This window comes from Anthonomus grandis, chromosome 1 (genome assembly GCF_022605725.1).
Source record: "Anthonomus grandis grandis chromosome 1, icAntGran1.3, whole genome shotgun sequence".
Taxonomy (NCBI): domain Eukaryota; kingdom Metazoa; phylum Arthropoda; class Insecta; order Coleoptera; family Curculionidae; genus Anthonomus; species Anthonomus grandis.
Window position 1 is genome coordinate 2,258,291 of NC_065546.1, and position 17,786 is coordinate 2,276,076.

Sequence of the window (17,786 nt, forward strand, 5' to 3'; positions counted from 1 at the left end):
GTTATAAGACATCGATCTAGAGAATTCTTAAGTTTTGAGAAAAAACTAATCGTTGGATCCCTAGTAATAGACACGAAGTCGTCAGTCGATAGAAATTTCGTCACGTTAGCCACATAGTCAAGTCTATTCATGACTGCCAAACATGAGCCTTTGTCTGCCCTGGAAATTAGAAAATCATGCGTTTCAATTTTGTTTTTAACAGAATTAAGGTGTTGTTTATTGTAATTATCCATAGCTTTCAAAACGATTAACTCGTTAAGAAAGAACCTAAGACGCTGGATAAAAGTGACCCTCTATCTAAATCGGGTGTATATTGTCTTAATTGTAGGGATTGCCCTGCTGTTTATGTGGGACAATCAGGAAGGAGAGTATCCATAAGAGTACAGGAACACCTAAGCCTCGTTAATAGGTTCAGGGACACCGACACCACAGAAACTAAGTCAGCATTTGCTAACCATTTATTATTATCAACGGGTCATAGTTTTTCCAGAGAAAAACAAACCACCGAGAAGCGACAAAACCCGCATTTACGGTGTTACAAAACCCGGTGCCCTTGAGCGGGCTTAAATGACTGGCGCTACATATAAAGTAACGGAGAAAAATCGTTTTGGCAATTTAATAGTCCCGTACACGGAGAGAAATACGACAATTAATAGATTAAAAATTTTATTGGGAATTTGAAATCAAAACTATTACATTATTTTACTGTTGGTATAGTTAAGTTATAGGTATACCTAAACTATACCGGGTGATACAGGAAAAAGGGAACACGCAACAACTTTTTTATTTTTCAAGATAAAACAATTGAATACGTCAAAATATGCCTTTATAACCATTCTATTGACATACCAAATTTCATTAGTTTATCTTGAAAAATAAAAAATTTATTGCGTGTTCCCTTTTTCCTGTGTCATCCGGTATAGTGCCAACTATAAAAATTACCATTTAGGATAAATAATGGAAAACAAAAAATCTTCTAAACAAACTTTTATTTTTTGAGAAAATAATATTGGCTCATTGTATAATGAAACACAAAAATACATTGGCAATAATTAAATTAAACCTAGGTACATTTATACATTCCGCAAAATTTTTAGTTTTCGAACATTTTTATCTTTATTTGTTTTTAAGACCCTATTATTATATTTAATGGTGTAAAATATTTTCAACCTTATAAATAATTTTAAGATAAAGGTTTTTGGAAAATGTGCACAAGGGTGTTCATAATTAATAGTTTTCATTATGTTAAATAAATTGTTAGATATTTCCTGGTTTATGCACATTTTCTCAAAATTACAATTGAATATTTCCTCTAATTTAAATATATATGAAATAAACTCTTCTGGAGGAGATTGTAAGCCACCAAAGTTACATATACTGGAATTATAAGCCTTAAAATGAAGAAATAATCTATTTATATCCATTTCATCACACATTTTGCCGAAATTGGTGCAGGTATCACAGTTAATATGAACTTCAAGTGCTCTTTTCATAATATAGCCACAAACATACCGAAAGGCATTTTCTGTGGGAATATGGTCTGTCCTATAACTATAGTTTTGAAGTGCAATACCTTTTGCAACTTCAGATTTTTTTTCATTGAAAATTTCGGGTAAATTGATGGATTTGACGTTCATCAATATACTATCCAAATCATTTTTACAATTCATTCTTTCCGAATGTAAGTAATTCTGACAGAACAGCTTTTTAAACGCTCTTTGGAATTGCAGTGGTGTTGGATTAACATTATTCTCACTTTGCTGCCTTACAGCACCAAAGAAATTTTCGATACAATCTGTATTTAAGGGAGTGTTACTACTCAGCTGAGAAGAAGTCTGAGTAGAAGCTGACGGAGAAAGAAGGCCTGGTGGAGAATTCTCGGACGGTTTATCTATTTCGATAGATAGGAGGTTGCCGAGGGGCTCGCACACTGAATATTGTGAAGTGCTTGGGCCTGCAAATAATAAAAAAATGCTTTAACATTTTAAAACTTTACATCTTTAATATGAATAAAATTAGAAAGTAAAACTGATTTACCATATAGTCTTTGGTAAACTAAAATAAATTTGGAAATTCTGCTCAGGTAAAACTACCTATGTATTTGGTTTTCAAACTTTAAATAAATTATAAATAAGTGATGGTGAGGTTGGTTTTTATAGAAATGGAAACAAAGACAAAGGGTATTATTTTACCCATTTTATATGGGGTCCAGACATTTTGGTACCTAACCTAATCCTGGTACCTGTCCCAGACAAGTTTTGTATAACCATTTTATAACAAGACCTTGTCTGGACCTTGTTATAAAATGGTATAAAACTAATTAGGGTTTTCTGAAAAATAATCCATTCTTACTGAAATCTTATTCCAACCTACTAAACTGAAAGAAGAGAGTCTTACCAGAAAAAATATCCAATAATGGGTGTTTTTTAGGCGTCTTAGTTCTGTCATAAGGAGAATTTTTTTCGGCAATACTTTGCTGGGCCAACGTTGCTGGTTTCATAATTGCAGGCTGTATTAAAATATCTAAAAAGAAGAAATATAATAGATACAGAATATATTTTTATGTGCAAAATAGGGTTTCAAGCATAAAATTAATATTAGTTAGTAGGTAAAAATTATAGTTAAGTTAACCCATCAAAAGCTAACAGGATAGAATTTTTATGTCCTTTTCCTTTGAGACTTTTTTTGGCCGTCCATCCTCAAGCTGTTCACCTTCACAAGTCCTTTTTGTGGGATTAGGAAATAATGTTGGTAACGCGTTAGGTAACAAACGCTTTCTTGAGGGCCCTGCACTATAAAACTTCCCATCAAAATGGTACTCACAGAGCTTATAGTTCCTGGTTAGTTGTTCTCTAGGTATCGAAAACAAGTCTGTTCTATAGCAAGCTGCCAGCTATAACTTGACACTGAAAGTCATAAAATTACATGTTTAATTCAAAAGCTAATTTTTTTTTTTTTAATTACTGCATAGATAAATCCTCTAATTACTGTAATTACGAAAAACAAAAAAAGAAACAACTTATTTTGAGTGGAAACAATTAAAAGAAAAGTTGAACTTACCGATCTTCTTCCTGCGGAAAAGCAAAGAAAGAAACACCACACCCTGTCTTTGAATGACATCCACGAAAAGCACAGGTATAAGGCATATTATAAAAGTTTTTAATAAAATAAAGAGCACAATGACAACACACACAAAAAATAAACACAGAGAAAAATTCAGGCAACACTTGACTAGACTAAAGTAGGCGTCGAATATTACCGGACTAACCGATGGCTGGCAGGGGACCGACAATAAGACAGGTATACCAAATAAGCTCGCACATGCGCAAGAAAAATCGGTCCCGGCTTTGTCCCTTCTCGGTGGTTTGTTTTTCTCTGGTTTTTCCGTCCCTGAAAATGTTTCCATTGTTCACGAGTGCCCTAAGGGTAAAAAGTTGGATCTCTTGGAGAAAATGGAAACCACCAAAGCCAAAAAGAGTCCAATTTTGACATGCGTTAATGATGTTTTCACCTTTGAGCCAGGACTTATCTTTAATAATCTTATCTAACCTCTTGTTTCTGCTCACGATACGCATATATGCCTTTGACTCTAATATTCATAAGCAGGGCTGACCGTGTGGTTAACGGTCTGGTGTATCACCGAGATCGACTTTAGAGCGTGGGTTCAAATACTACACCTGTCACGTTTTTTCCTTTTTTATATTTTTTGTTGAATTTTTGTGCCGTGTTATTGTTTTTATTATAAGGTATTTGAGTATTCTCAGATTTAAATTTTATTTGTCAGTACTTGGCAGGTCATCTAGCTATAAGGTAATTTTAACTAATTTTTAATATTTGATTTTGTTTTAGTGTAAGGTTTTATTGTAGTTACGTGTGTTTTTCTGTTTATTGTAGGTCTGATGATGCCTTATTAGCGAAACATGTTACCTGATTAATAGATATAAAAAGATATTTTGAGACCGAGACTTTTTTTTTTCTCTAGTTGATTTTTTGCCTGGATTTTGTATGGTTATATTTTTATATTAATTCCAAATTTAGAAAAAAAGGACTTTAATTAATACATACCAGTATTATTTCTAAATGTAAATTTCGTAAAAAAAAAATTCGCTTTTAAGTTGTTATTGATACTCCTGCTTGTTTCTTCTATTTTCTATTTTTTTTGACAAATTTTTATTCTCATAGGATGATTTCCTTTCAGGATGATCACCTTATACAGGGCTTTTTTATATACACTATCTTATAGTGAGATTTTTTTTAACAAAATCCCAAATTGCTAAAAGTAACAACTTAGCATTGGAATTCCAACGTTGGTCTTAAACCTTTGATTTCATGTCATCTTCGATATTTTTTTGCGTAAAATTAAAAAACACTAGCTAATAAATTAGTCATTTGTTATTTTTAAGTCTATACCATATCGTCGGCTGAATGCAAAAACTAGGCAACTATTTTTTGATAGTTTCGAGAAAATAGGCAAAACATTATAAGCGATATAATTAGAACTGCTCTGCAGTAAATGTATTTAATAAAATATCTTAATTTTTTTGTAAGTTATTTATTATGATGAAAACATTACATTTAGTACAAAATTAAATATATATATATATATATACATATATGTATTATGCAAGGAAAAATAAATATATTTAAAAATAAAACTAAAGATATCTACTTTTTGCACTAATTTTTTTTCCCTCCTTGTATGTACCTGTACGTGAAAGAGAGGCACAATACATAATTAAAATAACGTAAATTAAAAGTTTTATCCTTTTATGGTTGCTTAAAGTAAACAAAATTGCTGTGATTAATCATCTTCTTCTTGTTCCCTCCTACCGTGGGGTAAGTTATGGTAAAAATTAAAATAATCACGACTTAATGCTGGTGGGTTTGTAGAAAACAATGACATTAGATCATTATATTTTTGCTCAGTTATGGGATCGCCCTGTGGATAACAAGGTAGAATATTGATTGACTGCCTACCTAAAGTTTTTTTTTACAATCCACCTGTCTAAAGTTAGCTTCACCAAAAGACTCTTTGCACTCATATTGGTAAGCATTTTCCTTTCTAAAGCGAAACCAGCAGAGCTTTTGAAATGAAACAGGCTCATTATTAATATCTGTTTTTCTCATGGTCAACTGGCTATTGACAAATGCCTTCCAATCAAAAAAATCATTGCCCTGAATGTCATGAATTGCATAGGGCTGATCTCCCCTTTTCCTTGCACTTCTGGCAATAGTCTTCCAATCGCCTGGTCACAGTGCTTTACCAACCCTTTTAAATTCAGTGCCTATAGCGGAGTGCATTGAGTCGCACTCCATTTCGCTGTGACCAGGTGTCAAAAATTTTAGATGGATCGTTTTTAAATTGCCTATTACTTGTACTGCATGCATGCACATTGCAACAACGTACTTGTTAAGGTTTTGTCCACCACATCTATCACTAAAACACCTTATTTCTTCTACAGAATTTGGTAGGGATTTAAAATATCTAAATAAAAGACTCGCTATTTCACAACTACCTCTACCTCCTTGGCCCTCGTGCCACATAAAACAGTCTCCTTTTCTGTTACCAACGTTATAAATTGTAAAGTTATAAGTGGCTAATCGACGTTTGTAAAATAAGGCATTGTTCGTGGGGTCACTAGGACTAAGTAAAACTTGTTGCAAGTCAAAATTGCAACTGACAATTTGATCATTGGTAACGGCAATTTCTTTGTCCGTACGTTTTTGCTCTCTGGCGGATTATTTTAATTGTTGATGTACTTTAAAATCATTTGCCTCCTCGTCAGTTATATTTTCTTTATTATTAAAAGCCACACAGATTCGACACTGGTCTTTTCTTGGCCGATGAAATCCTAAATTATAGTTATCCTTAAAAATATTTCGATAGGTCGATAACTTTGCTTCTGGCCTTCCATTTTCTCGACACCACTGGACATACATCCTATACATTGTAGGTAAATTTAAAAAAGAATCCAAATATTTTCGTTCAATATCAGCTCTGCAATAATGAGAGGGAACACATGGAAAACTTTCTATGTGTGACTTTATGTCTTGAACTAAAGTAGGATTCAAGGTTTTACTCTTTCCCTTTCCTCGGCCATCAGAAGCTGAAATATTTTCGTTGGATCGCTTTGCCATAGCAATGTCAACAACGCCTTTTTTTATACCTAAAGTACTCAGAAACATGGGCTTGCATACTTTTCTTCTTTTTCCATCAACGGGAAGAAAATAGCTGATTGAATACTGCCTTTTAGATTCGTGCTGAGTTGTTCTAATTTTTTTCACGGTTTTTTCCGAATTAGAGAGAATAAAATCTCGTTGGCGCGAGTAGTTGCCCAGCCCATAGTATGCGTTAAAGATTTGAAGCCGTTGAGCCTCAGGGACATCAAAACATTTGAGCCGACAAGATTTTTCGCAGGGACCACCCATTTTAGCAGCAGGTTTTATAACGCCTTTAACTGATTCATATTTTTTCCCTCATCTCTGTTTTTTTTCCTAATATTTATTTTCCACAATTCTGGCCTTTTTCTTTCCCTCCGAGGTTTACTAGTTACTTCTGGATGTTCCTCCATTCCAATTAAATTATTTTCATTTCCTCTGAATCTGAAGAACTGGTGCTAGGAAGATATTCAGAATTGTCTGGGGAAAAATCGCTAAAGCTTTCATCTTTTTTCTTTTCATAATCAGAGTTCCCTGCTAACGTGCAGTTATCTAAAACAGAGAATTTTTAATAGTGCATGATAGTTGCTATTACTAGTATAATATTATACCCAATGGCTCCTCTTCAACGGTTTCTTCATTCACATTACCATGATTTAATTCAAGCTGGTCTACATTAAACGTTTCTTCAGTTATCTCATGATCCGATCCGTGCATGGAATTATTGACCTCATCTAAAGAAAATTCAGTAGGGCTGTTAACGCAATTAATTTCGCCAAAATCTTGCAGATATTGTTCATCTTGATTGGCTATAAAATCTACAATAAAAAAAATTAGAATACTAACACTAGAAAAAATTTGCATCTACCTAATAATATAACTTCCTCAGCAGATGCTTGTACTAATGAATCATGACGCGGGCCAGCTATTAATGTATCTTTGATTTGACACTCGTCTCCATTTGAAGAAAGTCTATTTAGTAGGTTGTCTTCAGTACCAAAATTAGTATTAAAATCCAAGTTTTCTTTAGATTCACATTGGTTTCCGATAGTCGTTAAAGATCGGTTCATCGAATCTAGAATTTAAAATACTTGCATATTAAATCGGTACTTATTTTTTCATTAATTTAATAAAAAAAGCATGAGGCCTTACCATTTATTTAGTTATGTCCAATATCTTTACTTATCTTACGCCTCATGTTACGCATTAATTCTTAAAATGTAAATTGCAAATTTTAATCATATAAGTACTAATTTCAGTCACTTATAAACACAAAAAATTTTATAAAAACCTGGAACGGCGCAAATATTTTACGCCTTTTTAATAAAATAAATAAATTAAATAAAATAAAATAAGTACTATCAGTACAGTCTAATGCGCAAACTTCTCACAGCACTATTTGCAAAACCGCAATATTTAACGCTTTTCACGGTGCATGTATCGCTATAGCAATAATATCGCTGCAACAAGCAATATTTTTGGTTCAACCCAAGTTTAATGTAAAATTGCGTGTTGCCTATTGCCAGATTGCTTATAGCTGGTTGCCTTCAAGTCCCCAAAAATAACACGCAAGCAAACTACGTAAAAACCGTTGAAAAGAAAACATAATTCTAACCTAACTTATTTTTAAATACAAGTTTTAGAGTTAAAAATTGGGAAATATAAATCGCCTATATAACATTCAATTACCTTCATCTTTCGGATTTGCCTGAAGCACTAAATTCACCATTTTAACACCCCTAGACATAATTTTGGACTGTATATTCACTGAAAACGGTCTACATTGGCAAACATAAATAACGGAAATAATTACAAATATTTACTGCAATAACATGATAACTTTAGATACCTACTGTACTTGTCGTAAATTAAGCCGTCAAAGTACGATAAAAAGTGTATATCTTAAGTTATCCACAAATACCGTAAACAAAAGTTTTAAATATTTTGGGCAATAAATAGGTATACGAAGTTGCCTAGTTTTAACAATTAATTTAGCCGTGAAAGTTTATGTAAAAACTAGATATCTTCAGTTACCCATTATTTGCTTTAAAATAGGGACCTATTATTTATGTACAAAAAAAGGAGACTTAAGATGTCTACATTTGTTTTTGAAAAAGATCTTTTATTTAGAAATTTGTAAGGGTATCTTAAGTTATCTGATTTTAGCATTAAAAAGAAGAAACATATTTATTTTATCTACTTTTTACAATATCTAATAGATTTCGCTAATTTAAAGTTAGGAGTTATCCAATTTTTGCATAAATTTCTTCTCAATTCAAGCATATTAAAACATAGATAACCCCATAAACACGAAATTTTGAGTTACCTAGTTTTTGCATTCAGCCGACGATATACTTTCTTTGTAAGCGTTTACTTAAAAAATTAATTTGTCGAAAATCCGAAAACGATGCACAATTTTATTGTTTTTTTATTGCTGTCAGTATTTTGATCTTATACTAATTAATTCTTAAATGGATTTACTAAAAATTTTACCTCGAGCACACTTAAGAATAAGGTTTGTCCCTAAATGGATAATAGTACCCTATACTAAGCCATAAATTAAGTATATATCAAAAATAGCTTTTAGAAAATTACTTTCCTTAAATCAAATATATTAAATGAGAATCTTTTATTACAGGTGTCTACTAAATCAAAAATCTGCAGCCCTTAAAAGCCTTATCAACAAAATATTCATAGTGATCTTAAAATTTTTTCACTATTTACGTTCCGGCCAGTGGAGTAATGAAAATGGTACCTACGTGCATCCAAACTTCGATAAACTGGAAAAAATTTACAAGAATTTCGAGGAGTTTGTTATTTATCTCTTTAGGACTATAAGAAAAGTGGTGGGAAGTGGATGCCAACCGCAGCTCATTCAGTTTTTGGACGTATTGGACGTTAACGATTTTTACTCAAAAAAATTGAAAAAGCAAAGAGAAAACAGTAGTTAGAATAAAGGTTACCGTAAGTAAAAAATGGCATTGTGTTTTTTTTTACATTGTTAAATTTATTCTTTTTAAAATATTAAGTATTGTACAGTGTTGCAAAATTCGTGTTAGTCTTTGATATCCAATTAAATAAATTATTATTTTAATTTCATCAATTAGGCCTTAAAATTTTTTTAAAGCAATGATGATTCCTAATTTAATGACAAAACATGAATATTTTCCGAAGTACATTTGTTATTAAGATGTCAGTCTTTCTTTAAAAAAAATAATTTTTCAACATGGTAAAAAGACTATTAAGACCCCGTTCATATTGATAGGTGTTTACATATTTTTGCTTAAGTTTGTGAAAAGTCTCTTTATTTCTAACGAATTAAAAATTACCTAAACCTAGATATTATAAAAATACTTTCAAATTAGATAATTTATTGCACAAGGAATGTCCTTTGCTACATACAACTATATTTTACTTAGTAATTTTAAATCGGTTATGTGATACTAACTTAACCTTCGTCTTCCCACGTTAGAAAAGTTACGGAAAGTCCCAAGTGGGGTACATTTATACCCCATCATGAAAATGATACTACTGATACATTTACATGTTTTTAATTATACAAATACATAAAATAAACTTGTAACTAATCAAATTATAAAAAAACATAGTTAATTTTCTTTGCCCTTAACACACTTCACTTCTTTTACATGGTGTTCCGCGCATACGAAATTTTGACACTCCTCTATCACAGAGATCACAGAGATAACAACGGCCACTTTTAAGTCTTTCATTTTGGTTCTCAACTGGAGGAGACGCCAAGTTTGGAACAACATCGCGCATATACTGCCTTAGTGTCTTGCTCAAGCGTCCTGAGTTATTATATATCTTCGTACAAAGATTCTCCTAACTGAAGCAAAAAATATCGTCGGTCGTCCTTATAATTGGCCAAAAATTGCCATTGGCCATCGATTGCAAATTCTGCGAGCAGAGTATTGCTTTACTATTTTATCTGTGGTGTCTACAGCACCCTTTGTATCATTATAATGAAGTATAATATGAGGTTTATTCTTATATTTTTCATCTGCAACAGGATCATCATGATGTTCCTTAGACAATAAAATAACTGTTTTGCCTTTGCTAGGTGTATAAGACACAATAGTATGTTCTTTTATGAATGCAAACATACTAAAAAATTCAGGCCTAAATAATTTGGGTTGCAACTCGTTTGGAATGTATGACTTATTTTTTCTGAGGGTTCCACACAGGGTAAGTTTTTTTTCAGCAAGCTTATCTGCCAGTGGTAGACTTGTAAAAAAATTATCAGTGGTTACTCCATATCCAGTGCCAAGGGGTTCAACTAGATCCAGAACCACTCTCTCACCCTGATTTTTTTCTGGTTTGTTATTTATTTTACCAAGATAAACCTGTAAATTTATACTGTACGAATTTTTACTATCCGCCATTGCCCAAATTTTAAGGCCATATTTATCGGGCTTACTTCTCTACTTCAAAACTTCTCTAATTGGCGCCAATTTATCGTTTATCTTACGCTGAGGTCTAGTAGAATAGTCGTCAAATCGAGTAAATGCTGTGAGCAACTGAAATCGATTACGTGACATACTTGCCGTAATAATAGGCCTAACATATTTCTTATCTGTAAACCATAACATTTTTTGGGGCTCCTTGGTTGCTTGAAGCGCTCCTTGGATCAGCAGGATTCCTAGGTACGCCTTGATTTCCGTAGAATCGGTAAGCTGCCAAGTTCGTTGCAATTTATGTGGATATTTTTCATTCCATTGTCTTATTACCTATAACAAAATAATTCTTAATAAGTAACAGTAAAATAAAGAAAACTAATAATACTAATAAATAATATCAAATAAAATTTTAAATAAGGTCAATGAAAAAGGAAACTTACCTCTTCAGCTTTTCTATTCGTTTGAACTACTAATATATTCAATATATTGTCTGATATGAACAGTAAAAAAGCTTCAATTTCAGTAGTAAAATTCGAACTATATGGAGTAAGACCTTGTTTATTCTTTATTATATCTTTAGCTCCTCTGCGTGTCTGAGGATAGGGAACTTTTGACCACTGGGTAGTGGGTACCATCTTTAGATTTATAAAATAGATTTCCACCATCCATAGACTCTTGCTGTTCCTGCTCCACAGATGTGCCTTGACTGTCACTATCGCATTCAATAAGATCCGACTCCTCGTCATTTATTTCCGGTTCCCCGTCACTTTCCTCATCGTCAGACAAAATTACGTCAAATTCCCCTATTTCATCATCGGAGTCTGCATATAATAGCCGTTCTGATTTGGCATCACTAAGGCAATTCGACATTTTTTATTAAATTAAAAAAAAGCGAAATACCACAAAACTCGCAAAACTAACTGCTAAAACAAAACACTTCAATGGCTTTGAAATAAATAAAACAGTAAATAAGTCTGCGCACACTGCAACTATCACTCTAGTCAACTAATGGTCTATTTTTATAAGCAGCGCGCGCCGGATGCATGGAGGTAAGTAACACGCGGGCTGGCCAATTTACTGGCGATATCGAGTGCTACTTTGCATTAGGCTTTTTACCGCGAAAAGTGGCTGATGCAATATGGAAAATGCACAGTCATTATTTGTCTTCGTGATTTTACAAAGGTAGCATATTTTATTGTATTGTCTGATTTTATTAATCATGGATTTGTCGTGCTTACCAGATGGCTATTGTTATTTAGAGCAAAATAATTTGTTGCGTTGCAAGTTAAAGAATAAAGAAGAAGTAGATGTAAGTAGCATTAATAATAATTAGGTTTACTCTTACGACTTAAGAATTAGACTTATTGTTGCCCCATACATATTTGAGTTGTCCTTGTCGGCTCTTTGTCGGACTAATTTGCCGACAAAGAAAGGTTTGATAATTATTAAGTCATCCAGTCCACAGGACAATTACCATCCACCCCTCCTTACATCCATTACTGTTTCGAGAGGACATACTAATCATCCAGGTAGATTTAACAATCAATATTATTATGATTATAATTCAGCAAATTTTTATTTAATTAATGAACTTCTTGGACAGGTTAATTGGAATTATGTACTTCAACAGGATTCCCTAGATATTATGTTAAATATTTTTTATGATATACTTTATTCAGTTATACATATTGCTGTACCTTTAAAACGGGTGTCTCGCGGGCACTTTCCAAAGTGGTTTTCTCCAGCTCTTAAAAATTTGGTAATTTCAAAGAAACAGGCACATAAAGTTTTCAAAGATTCGGGTTCCAGAGATGATTATATTACCTTCTCAAGCTTAAAATCAGAGTGTAAATTACTTGCAAAAGTCTGTTTTGAACAATATGTTTCCGAATCAGAAAGAAATTTAGTTGATCACAGTAACATAAAGAAGTTCTGGTCTTATGTAAACTCTAGAAGACTAGGAAATGATCTACCTTCAGAAATGTTCTATAATGATAAGCATTGCCTTCTTGGTCCTGCCCTACCTGATCTCTTTGCTGATTACTTCAAAACAGTTTATTCAACCAAAAACTACCCTGTACCTGAATCTTTATCCTTCAATAATATCAACATAAGCAATTTTCACATAAATATTTCTACAATATACAATGAAATTTGCAGCTTGAACACCAATAAGGGTCCAGGGCCAGATGGCATACCACCCTCCATCCTTAAATCATGCAGTTTTGTTCTGTCTCATCCACTTTTTATTTTATTCAATAAATCATTAGAATTGGGAGTCTTCCCTGATTTTTGGAAGACAAGCTACTTGACCCCTATACATAAAGCAGGAAACAAGGGCGACGTAAGCAACTATAGACCAGTGTGCAACTTAAACGCTATTCCAAAACTATTCGAGAAAATTGTAACACAACATCTTACATCATTTTTGGGTCCTACCATTATATCAGAGCAGTTTGGCTTTAAGACCAGGAGATCAACAGAGCTTAATCTATTCACTTATGCAGACTATCTGGCGAGCGTCTTGGATAGGGGTGGCGAGGTTCACACTATCTATACCGACTTTTCGAAGGCGTTCGACAGAGTCAATCATGAGATACTTTTGAGTAAGCTTGGAGCCGCGGGTGTAGGGGGAAATTTCTTGAGATGGTTTCGCAGCTACCTATCAGATAGGTCCCAAATTGTAAGGGTCAATGGCTTTATGTCCTATGAGCTAAGCGTTCCCTCAGGTGTTCCTCAAGGATCACATTTGGGGCCGCTTCTTTTTAATGTTTTTATGAACGACATCCACTCATGTTTTAAATATTCCAGATTCTTATGTTTTGCAGACGACCTGAAATGTTTTCTAACTATCTCCTCTCTTAATGACTGTGTCAATCTACAGTCAGATCTTTCCAGACTGGAAGAGTGGTGTGTTCAGAACTGCATGGATTTGAATCCAGCCAAGTGCTATAGTATTTGCTTCTCCAAGCGTAGAAAGACCACAACATTCGCATATTCCTTGTGCAATAGACCCTTGTCGAATGTGACAACAATTAGGGACTTTGGAGTCATATTCGACTCATCTCTTACATTTAGCTTTCATATATCTGAGATAGTAACAAAAGCCCTTAAAATAATAGGTTTTGTCAAGAGATGCACAAGAGATTTTACAAATACCCCTGCTATCCGCATGCTCTACTGTACATTGATCAGACCTTTGTTGAAGTATGCCTCCTCAGTCTGGAGTCCTCATTATGCCTGCTATATTCACAGGTTGGAACAGGTGCAACGGAGAATGCTGAAATACCTGGCATTTAAATCCAAAATTGATCCTGTTGACAACTACCATTATGATTACAGGGTTCTGTATGAGCTGTTTTGTCTTCCTCCTCTTGTTGTTCGTCGGGAACAACGGGATTTAAAAAAATTGTATAACCTTCTGACTGCTTCTGTAGATTCACCAGACCTGCTATATTCAATAGGTCTAGCAATACCTACGAGAAATACAAGGTCAAACAGCCTTTTCTACCAAACTTTCTGTAGAACAAACATCAAGTACAATAGCTTTATTGCTAGATCAGCCAGGCTTGCAAATAATAGTACATCTCTGAACATAGATTTCAATATAAGTCCAAGGCGCTTTGCTAAGTTTGTTGAGGATTTTCATGTGTGACTTTGTATATTGTTGTGGGGTTTTTGCTATTCTGTTTAATTGTGTGTACATACTATTCATACTTCATACTATTGTGTGCTGGTTTAAACCAATTTTGGAGGTGATAATTGGGTTCAAGGGAGTGAAAACTGAATTTAATTAATTTTATTGTGTTCTTTTGTTGTATATTTTTTAAGTTCTCCTGTTGCCATTATTTATTAATCCTGTTTTATTCTATGACTGTGATAGTGATGGGTTGTGAATATCAAATGATAATTATATAAAATAATACTAAGTATAAATTGTTTGAGGTTATAAATTATTGTTATTGTAAATTATGCTATTTCTGTAAAAATGGGTAATGCCCGTAAATAAATAAATAAATAAATAAATCATTGATTTTGTCGGTCTAGGCATTATTTTAATACCCATTTAATCAAGGAGTTTTTAGATTTGTTTACGATTTATGTCATTTATTTTAAAGGGTTCAAGCAACATAGATCCCAGGGCCTTCTTTTATATTTTGTCACCGTTCATAACGTTTTTGTGCCACTGCGAAATTGAAATATTTAGGAAATATTTCTATATGGTGTTTATTAAAAACATTTTGGAAATGCATACGGGGTGTCCCATAATTAAATAATTTGACAGTCGGCTCTATATAAAAAATATTAATATTAAGTCAAATTTTCCTAGTCGAAATGTCAACGACCACAAGATACCGAGTGATAAACTAATTTAAATTTTGTTTACACATTTCGTAATTATTTATTAATTTTAATGATTGTACGAAAGAGGTGTGTCCTACACTCCTACAAAAATTTCCTGTATAATCATTAACAATATTTTAGGAATGGAAAGAAAAAATGGAGGAAAGTACAAAAACCAATTGGTCAATCAATCAAACAATTGAAACGTCCCCTTCATTGGCACGATTTAATGTCTTTAAACGAATTTATAATTGCCATTTTTACACCGGAGGTGGAAGAAAAATTTCAAGTAATAAAAAAAAGCGGGAACATAGATCTAAAAATATTAATTGTCGTGCGCAGTTAATTATTATAATTAAAAAGAAATAAAAATTTTTTCTCGATCTCGTGCTAAAAACGTTGATGAACTAGCCAACGAATGGCCCTGTATTATTGAATTCAGAAATAACGATAACCATTCAATAGATAGTGTTGCTGCGTTAACTCAAAGACGCATCAAAACTGAAACAAAAAAAGAAATATTAACATATTTTGAGAGAGGTCATTCGGTAGCATCTGCATACTACACATATAATTTTGATAAAATGGAACAATATGGTGACGATTTTAGCATAATGTCTGCAGATAGAGCAAATTTTCCCACCAAAAATGATTTCAAGTACTTAAGAAAGTTAATTTTACAAATAAATCTGGCCCTAGAAATGAAAATGAAATTCTTTGCTTTCATTTTTGGAACAAAATCTAACAAATTCTGATGTACCCCATAAAATTGATAAATTAGGCAAACATTATATAGTTGCATTATGTACGCCAATTATGCAAAGAGTTGGTAAATCGGATTTACAAAGTTCTGAAATCATCTTTGTAGATTCAGCTGGCAATTGTGATCTGTATAACCACAAAGTTTATTTTTTTGCTACACAATCCCCGATTGGTGGACTTCCTTTGGGTTTTGTTTCAACGTCCGAGAAAACAGAAGTCTTTCATTTAGGACTCAAGAATTTATTGAAAATATTAACCTATATTACAGCTTATAGCACCTAGCATTATTATTACAGACGATGATTTGATGGAAAGAAATGTGCTTGAAGAGTTTTTTCCAAATTCAAAACTGCTATTATGCACTTTTCACGTGCTCAAAGCACTTTGGAAATGGCTTTTGAGCGCGCATAATGGCGTCGAAAAAGACCACCGCCAAACCTTATATAATATGTTCAAGGCAGTTTTAATGTCATCCAAAGAAGAAGATGTACAAGAAAATATTAAAGTCGAAAACATGAAAATATTAAGTAATAAAATCTTCCCAAAATTATTGAAAATTTAATAAATATATTGAAAACTATTTGGCGCGAAAGGATTTATGGTGTCTTTTTTACCGCAAAAATCTCATGACTCGGGGCACTAATACGAACAATTATGTTGAAATAATGTTTCGGCTGTTTAAAGATATACCTCTTGAAAGAACAAAGGTATCTAATAAGTAACATAAGACTATAGCTTACCCAACTATACTCTATTTCAGAAGTGTGTAGAGCAATAAAACCTCATTAGGTATACAAAAGTGGTACCTGGTGATCCACCAATATTTTATGCCACTACCTTAGTTGGGTATTAGTTTCAATGTAAAATTCTTTCTTTTCGTTGATTGCAGGTAGTGCCACCCGGTTTTGGGTCAATTTATGAGTTTTGCCCATTGTTACCCACTGATAAACATTGAAAACGGTTCGCCAAAGGCGTGCAACTGGGACTTGTTTTCTACCTTATAATTAATGTACTTAAATGCTATTTTATTTTAGAAAGTTACTTTTGTTTAAATGGAAGCTTTGTTTATATTGAACATAATATGTAGAGTAAAACAGTTGAAAATGTCACTTTTGGATCTGGCACTTTTTGAACAGTGTATAACAATTTTAAATTATAATAGATTGTAGTCTTCTTCGTCATCTGACGAACTGTCATCACCTCTTGACATTATAATTAAAGGATCGACTGTCTGATCGATGAGGTTGTCAAGATCCCACATTTTGTCCTCTTGCTTAATTACATGCTGGACTGCTTTTCGCCAATTCTCTGGTGTCGCTTCCGTAATGGCTTGATCAAACAGTAGCTTAACATCTTTCATTTTAAAAGTCGTGTTTTGTCTTGCTACAAATCCTTTTACCTGCGCCCATATCAGTTCTATAGGATTTAGTTCGCAATGATATGGCGGTAAGCGCAGTACAGTTATATTATATTTTTCGGCTATATCTTCCACGGCGTATTTCATGAAACGAGTTTTGTGTAAGTTTGCTATTGCCAGCAGTTCTTTTTTTATCAAATTTGCTTCAAACGCAATACCTTTTGCAGTCAGCCAATCGATAATTTCTTGCTTTCTCCAACTTGAAGTTGGCGTCTTCTCTATTCGCCGTGAATGATAGCTTGCGTTATCCATAACCACCACCGAATTAGCCGGAAGAAATTTTATCATTTCACCAAAATAGTCCTCGAAAACGTCTGACTTCATGTCTTCATGGTAATCTCCTGTGCGAGTCGACTCAAAGGTTAGCAGACCTTCTTTTAAAAATCCCTCTTCGCTTCCAATATGTGTGATTATAAGTCTTTTTCCTTTTCCCGAAGGTACTTTAATACCCGTAGACAAGCCTTCTATGAAAGCTTGGCGAGCACTGGTTATATTTTTGTCTTGCCACATTTTTTGGACTATATAACCTTCGTTAATCCACGTCTCATCAAGATAAAAAACTTTCTTTTGCTCCCTGCGGTACTGCTTGATACTTCTCAAGTATTGTCGTCTCCAACAAACAATTTCGTCGCTCTCCAGTAAAAGTGCTTTGCGGTTATGCTTTTCCCAGGCAAAATCCATATTTT

General features: G+C 33.3%; 1 protein-coding gene across 6 annotated transcripts in view; it reads left to right on the forward strand.

Annotated features, from left to right (window-relative positions):
- LOC126745386 (gamma-tubulin complex component 6) overlaps positions 1-17,786 on the forward strand; it is a 90,562-nt gene that overhangs the window by 69,079 nt on the left and 3,697 nt on the right. For 5 of the 6 annotated variants that reach the window (XM_050453231.1, XM_050453249.1, XM_050453241.1 and 2 more), the window contains one exon: positions 8,798-9,262. In XM_050453231.1, coding sequence (XP_050309188.1) covers positions 8,798-9,110 — 313 coding nt within the window. In that variant the 3' untranslated portion in view covers positions 9,111-9,262. Of the gene's footprint in view, positions 1-8,797; positions 9,263-17,786 lie in introns of those variants that run through there. The other variant, XM_050453226.1, reaches the window with a different exon arrangement.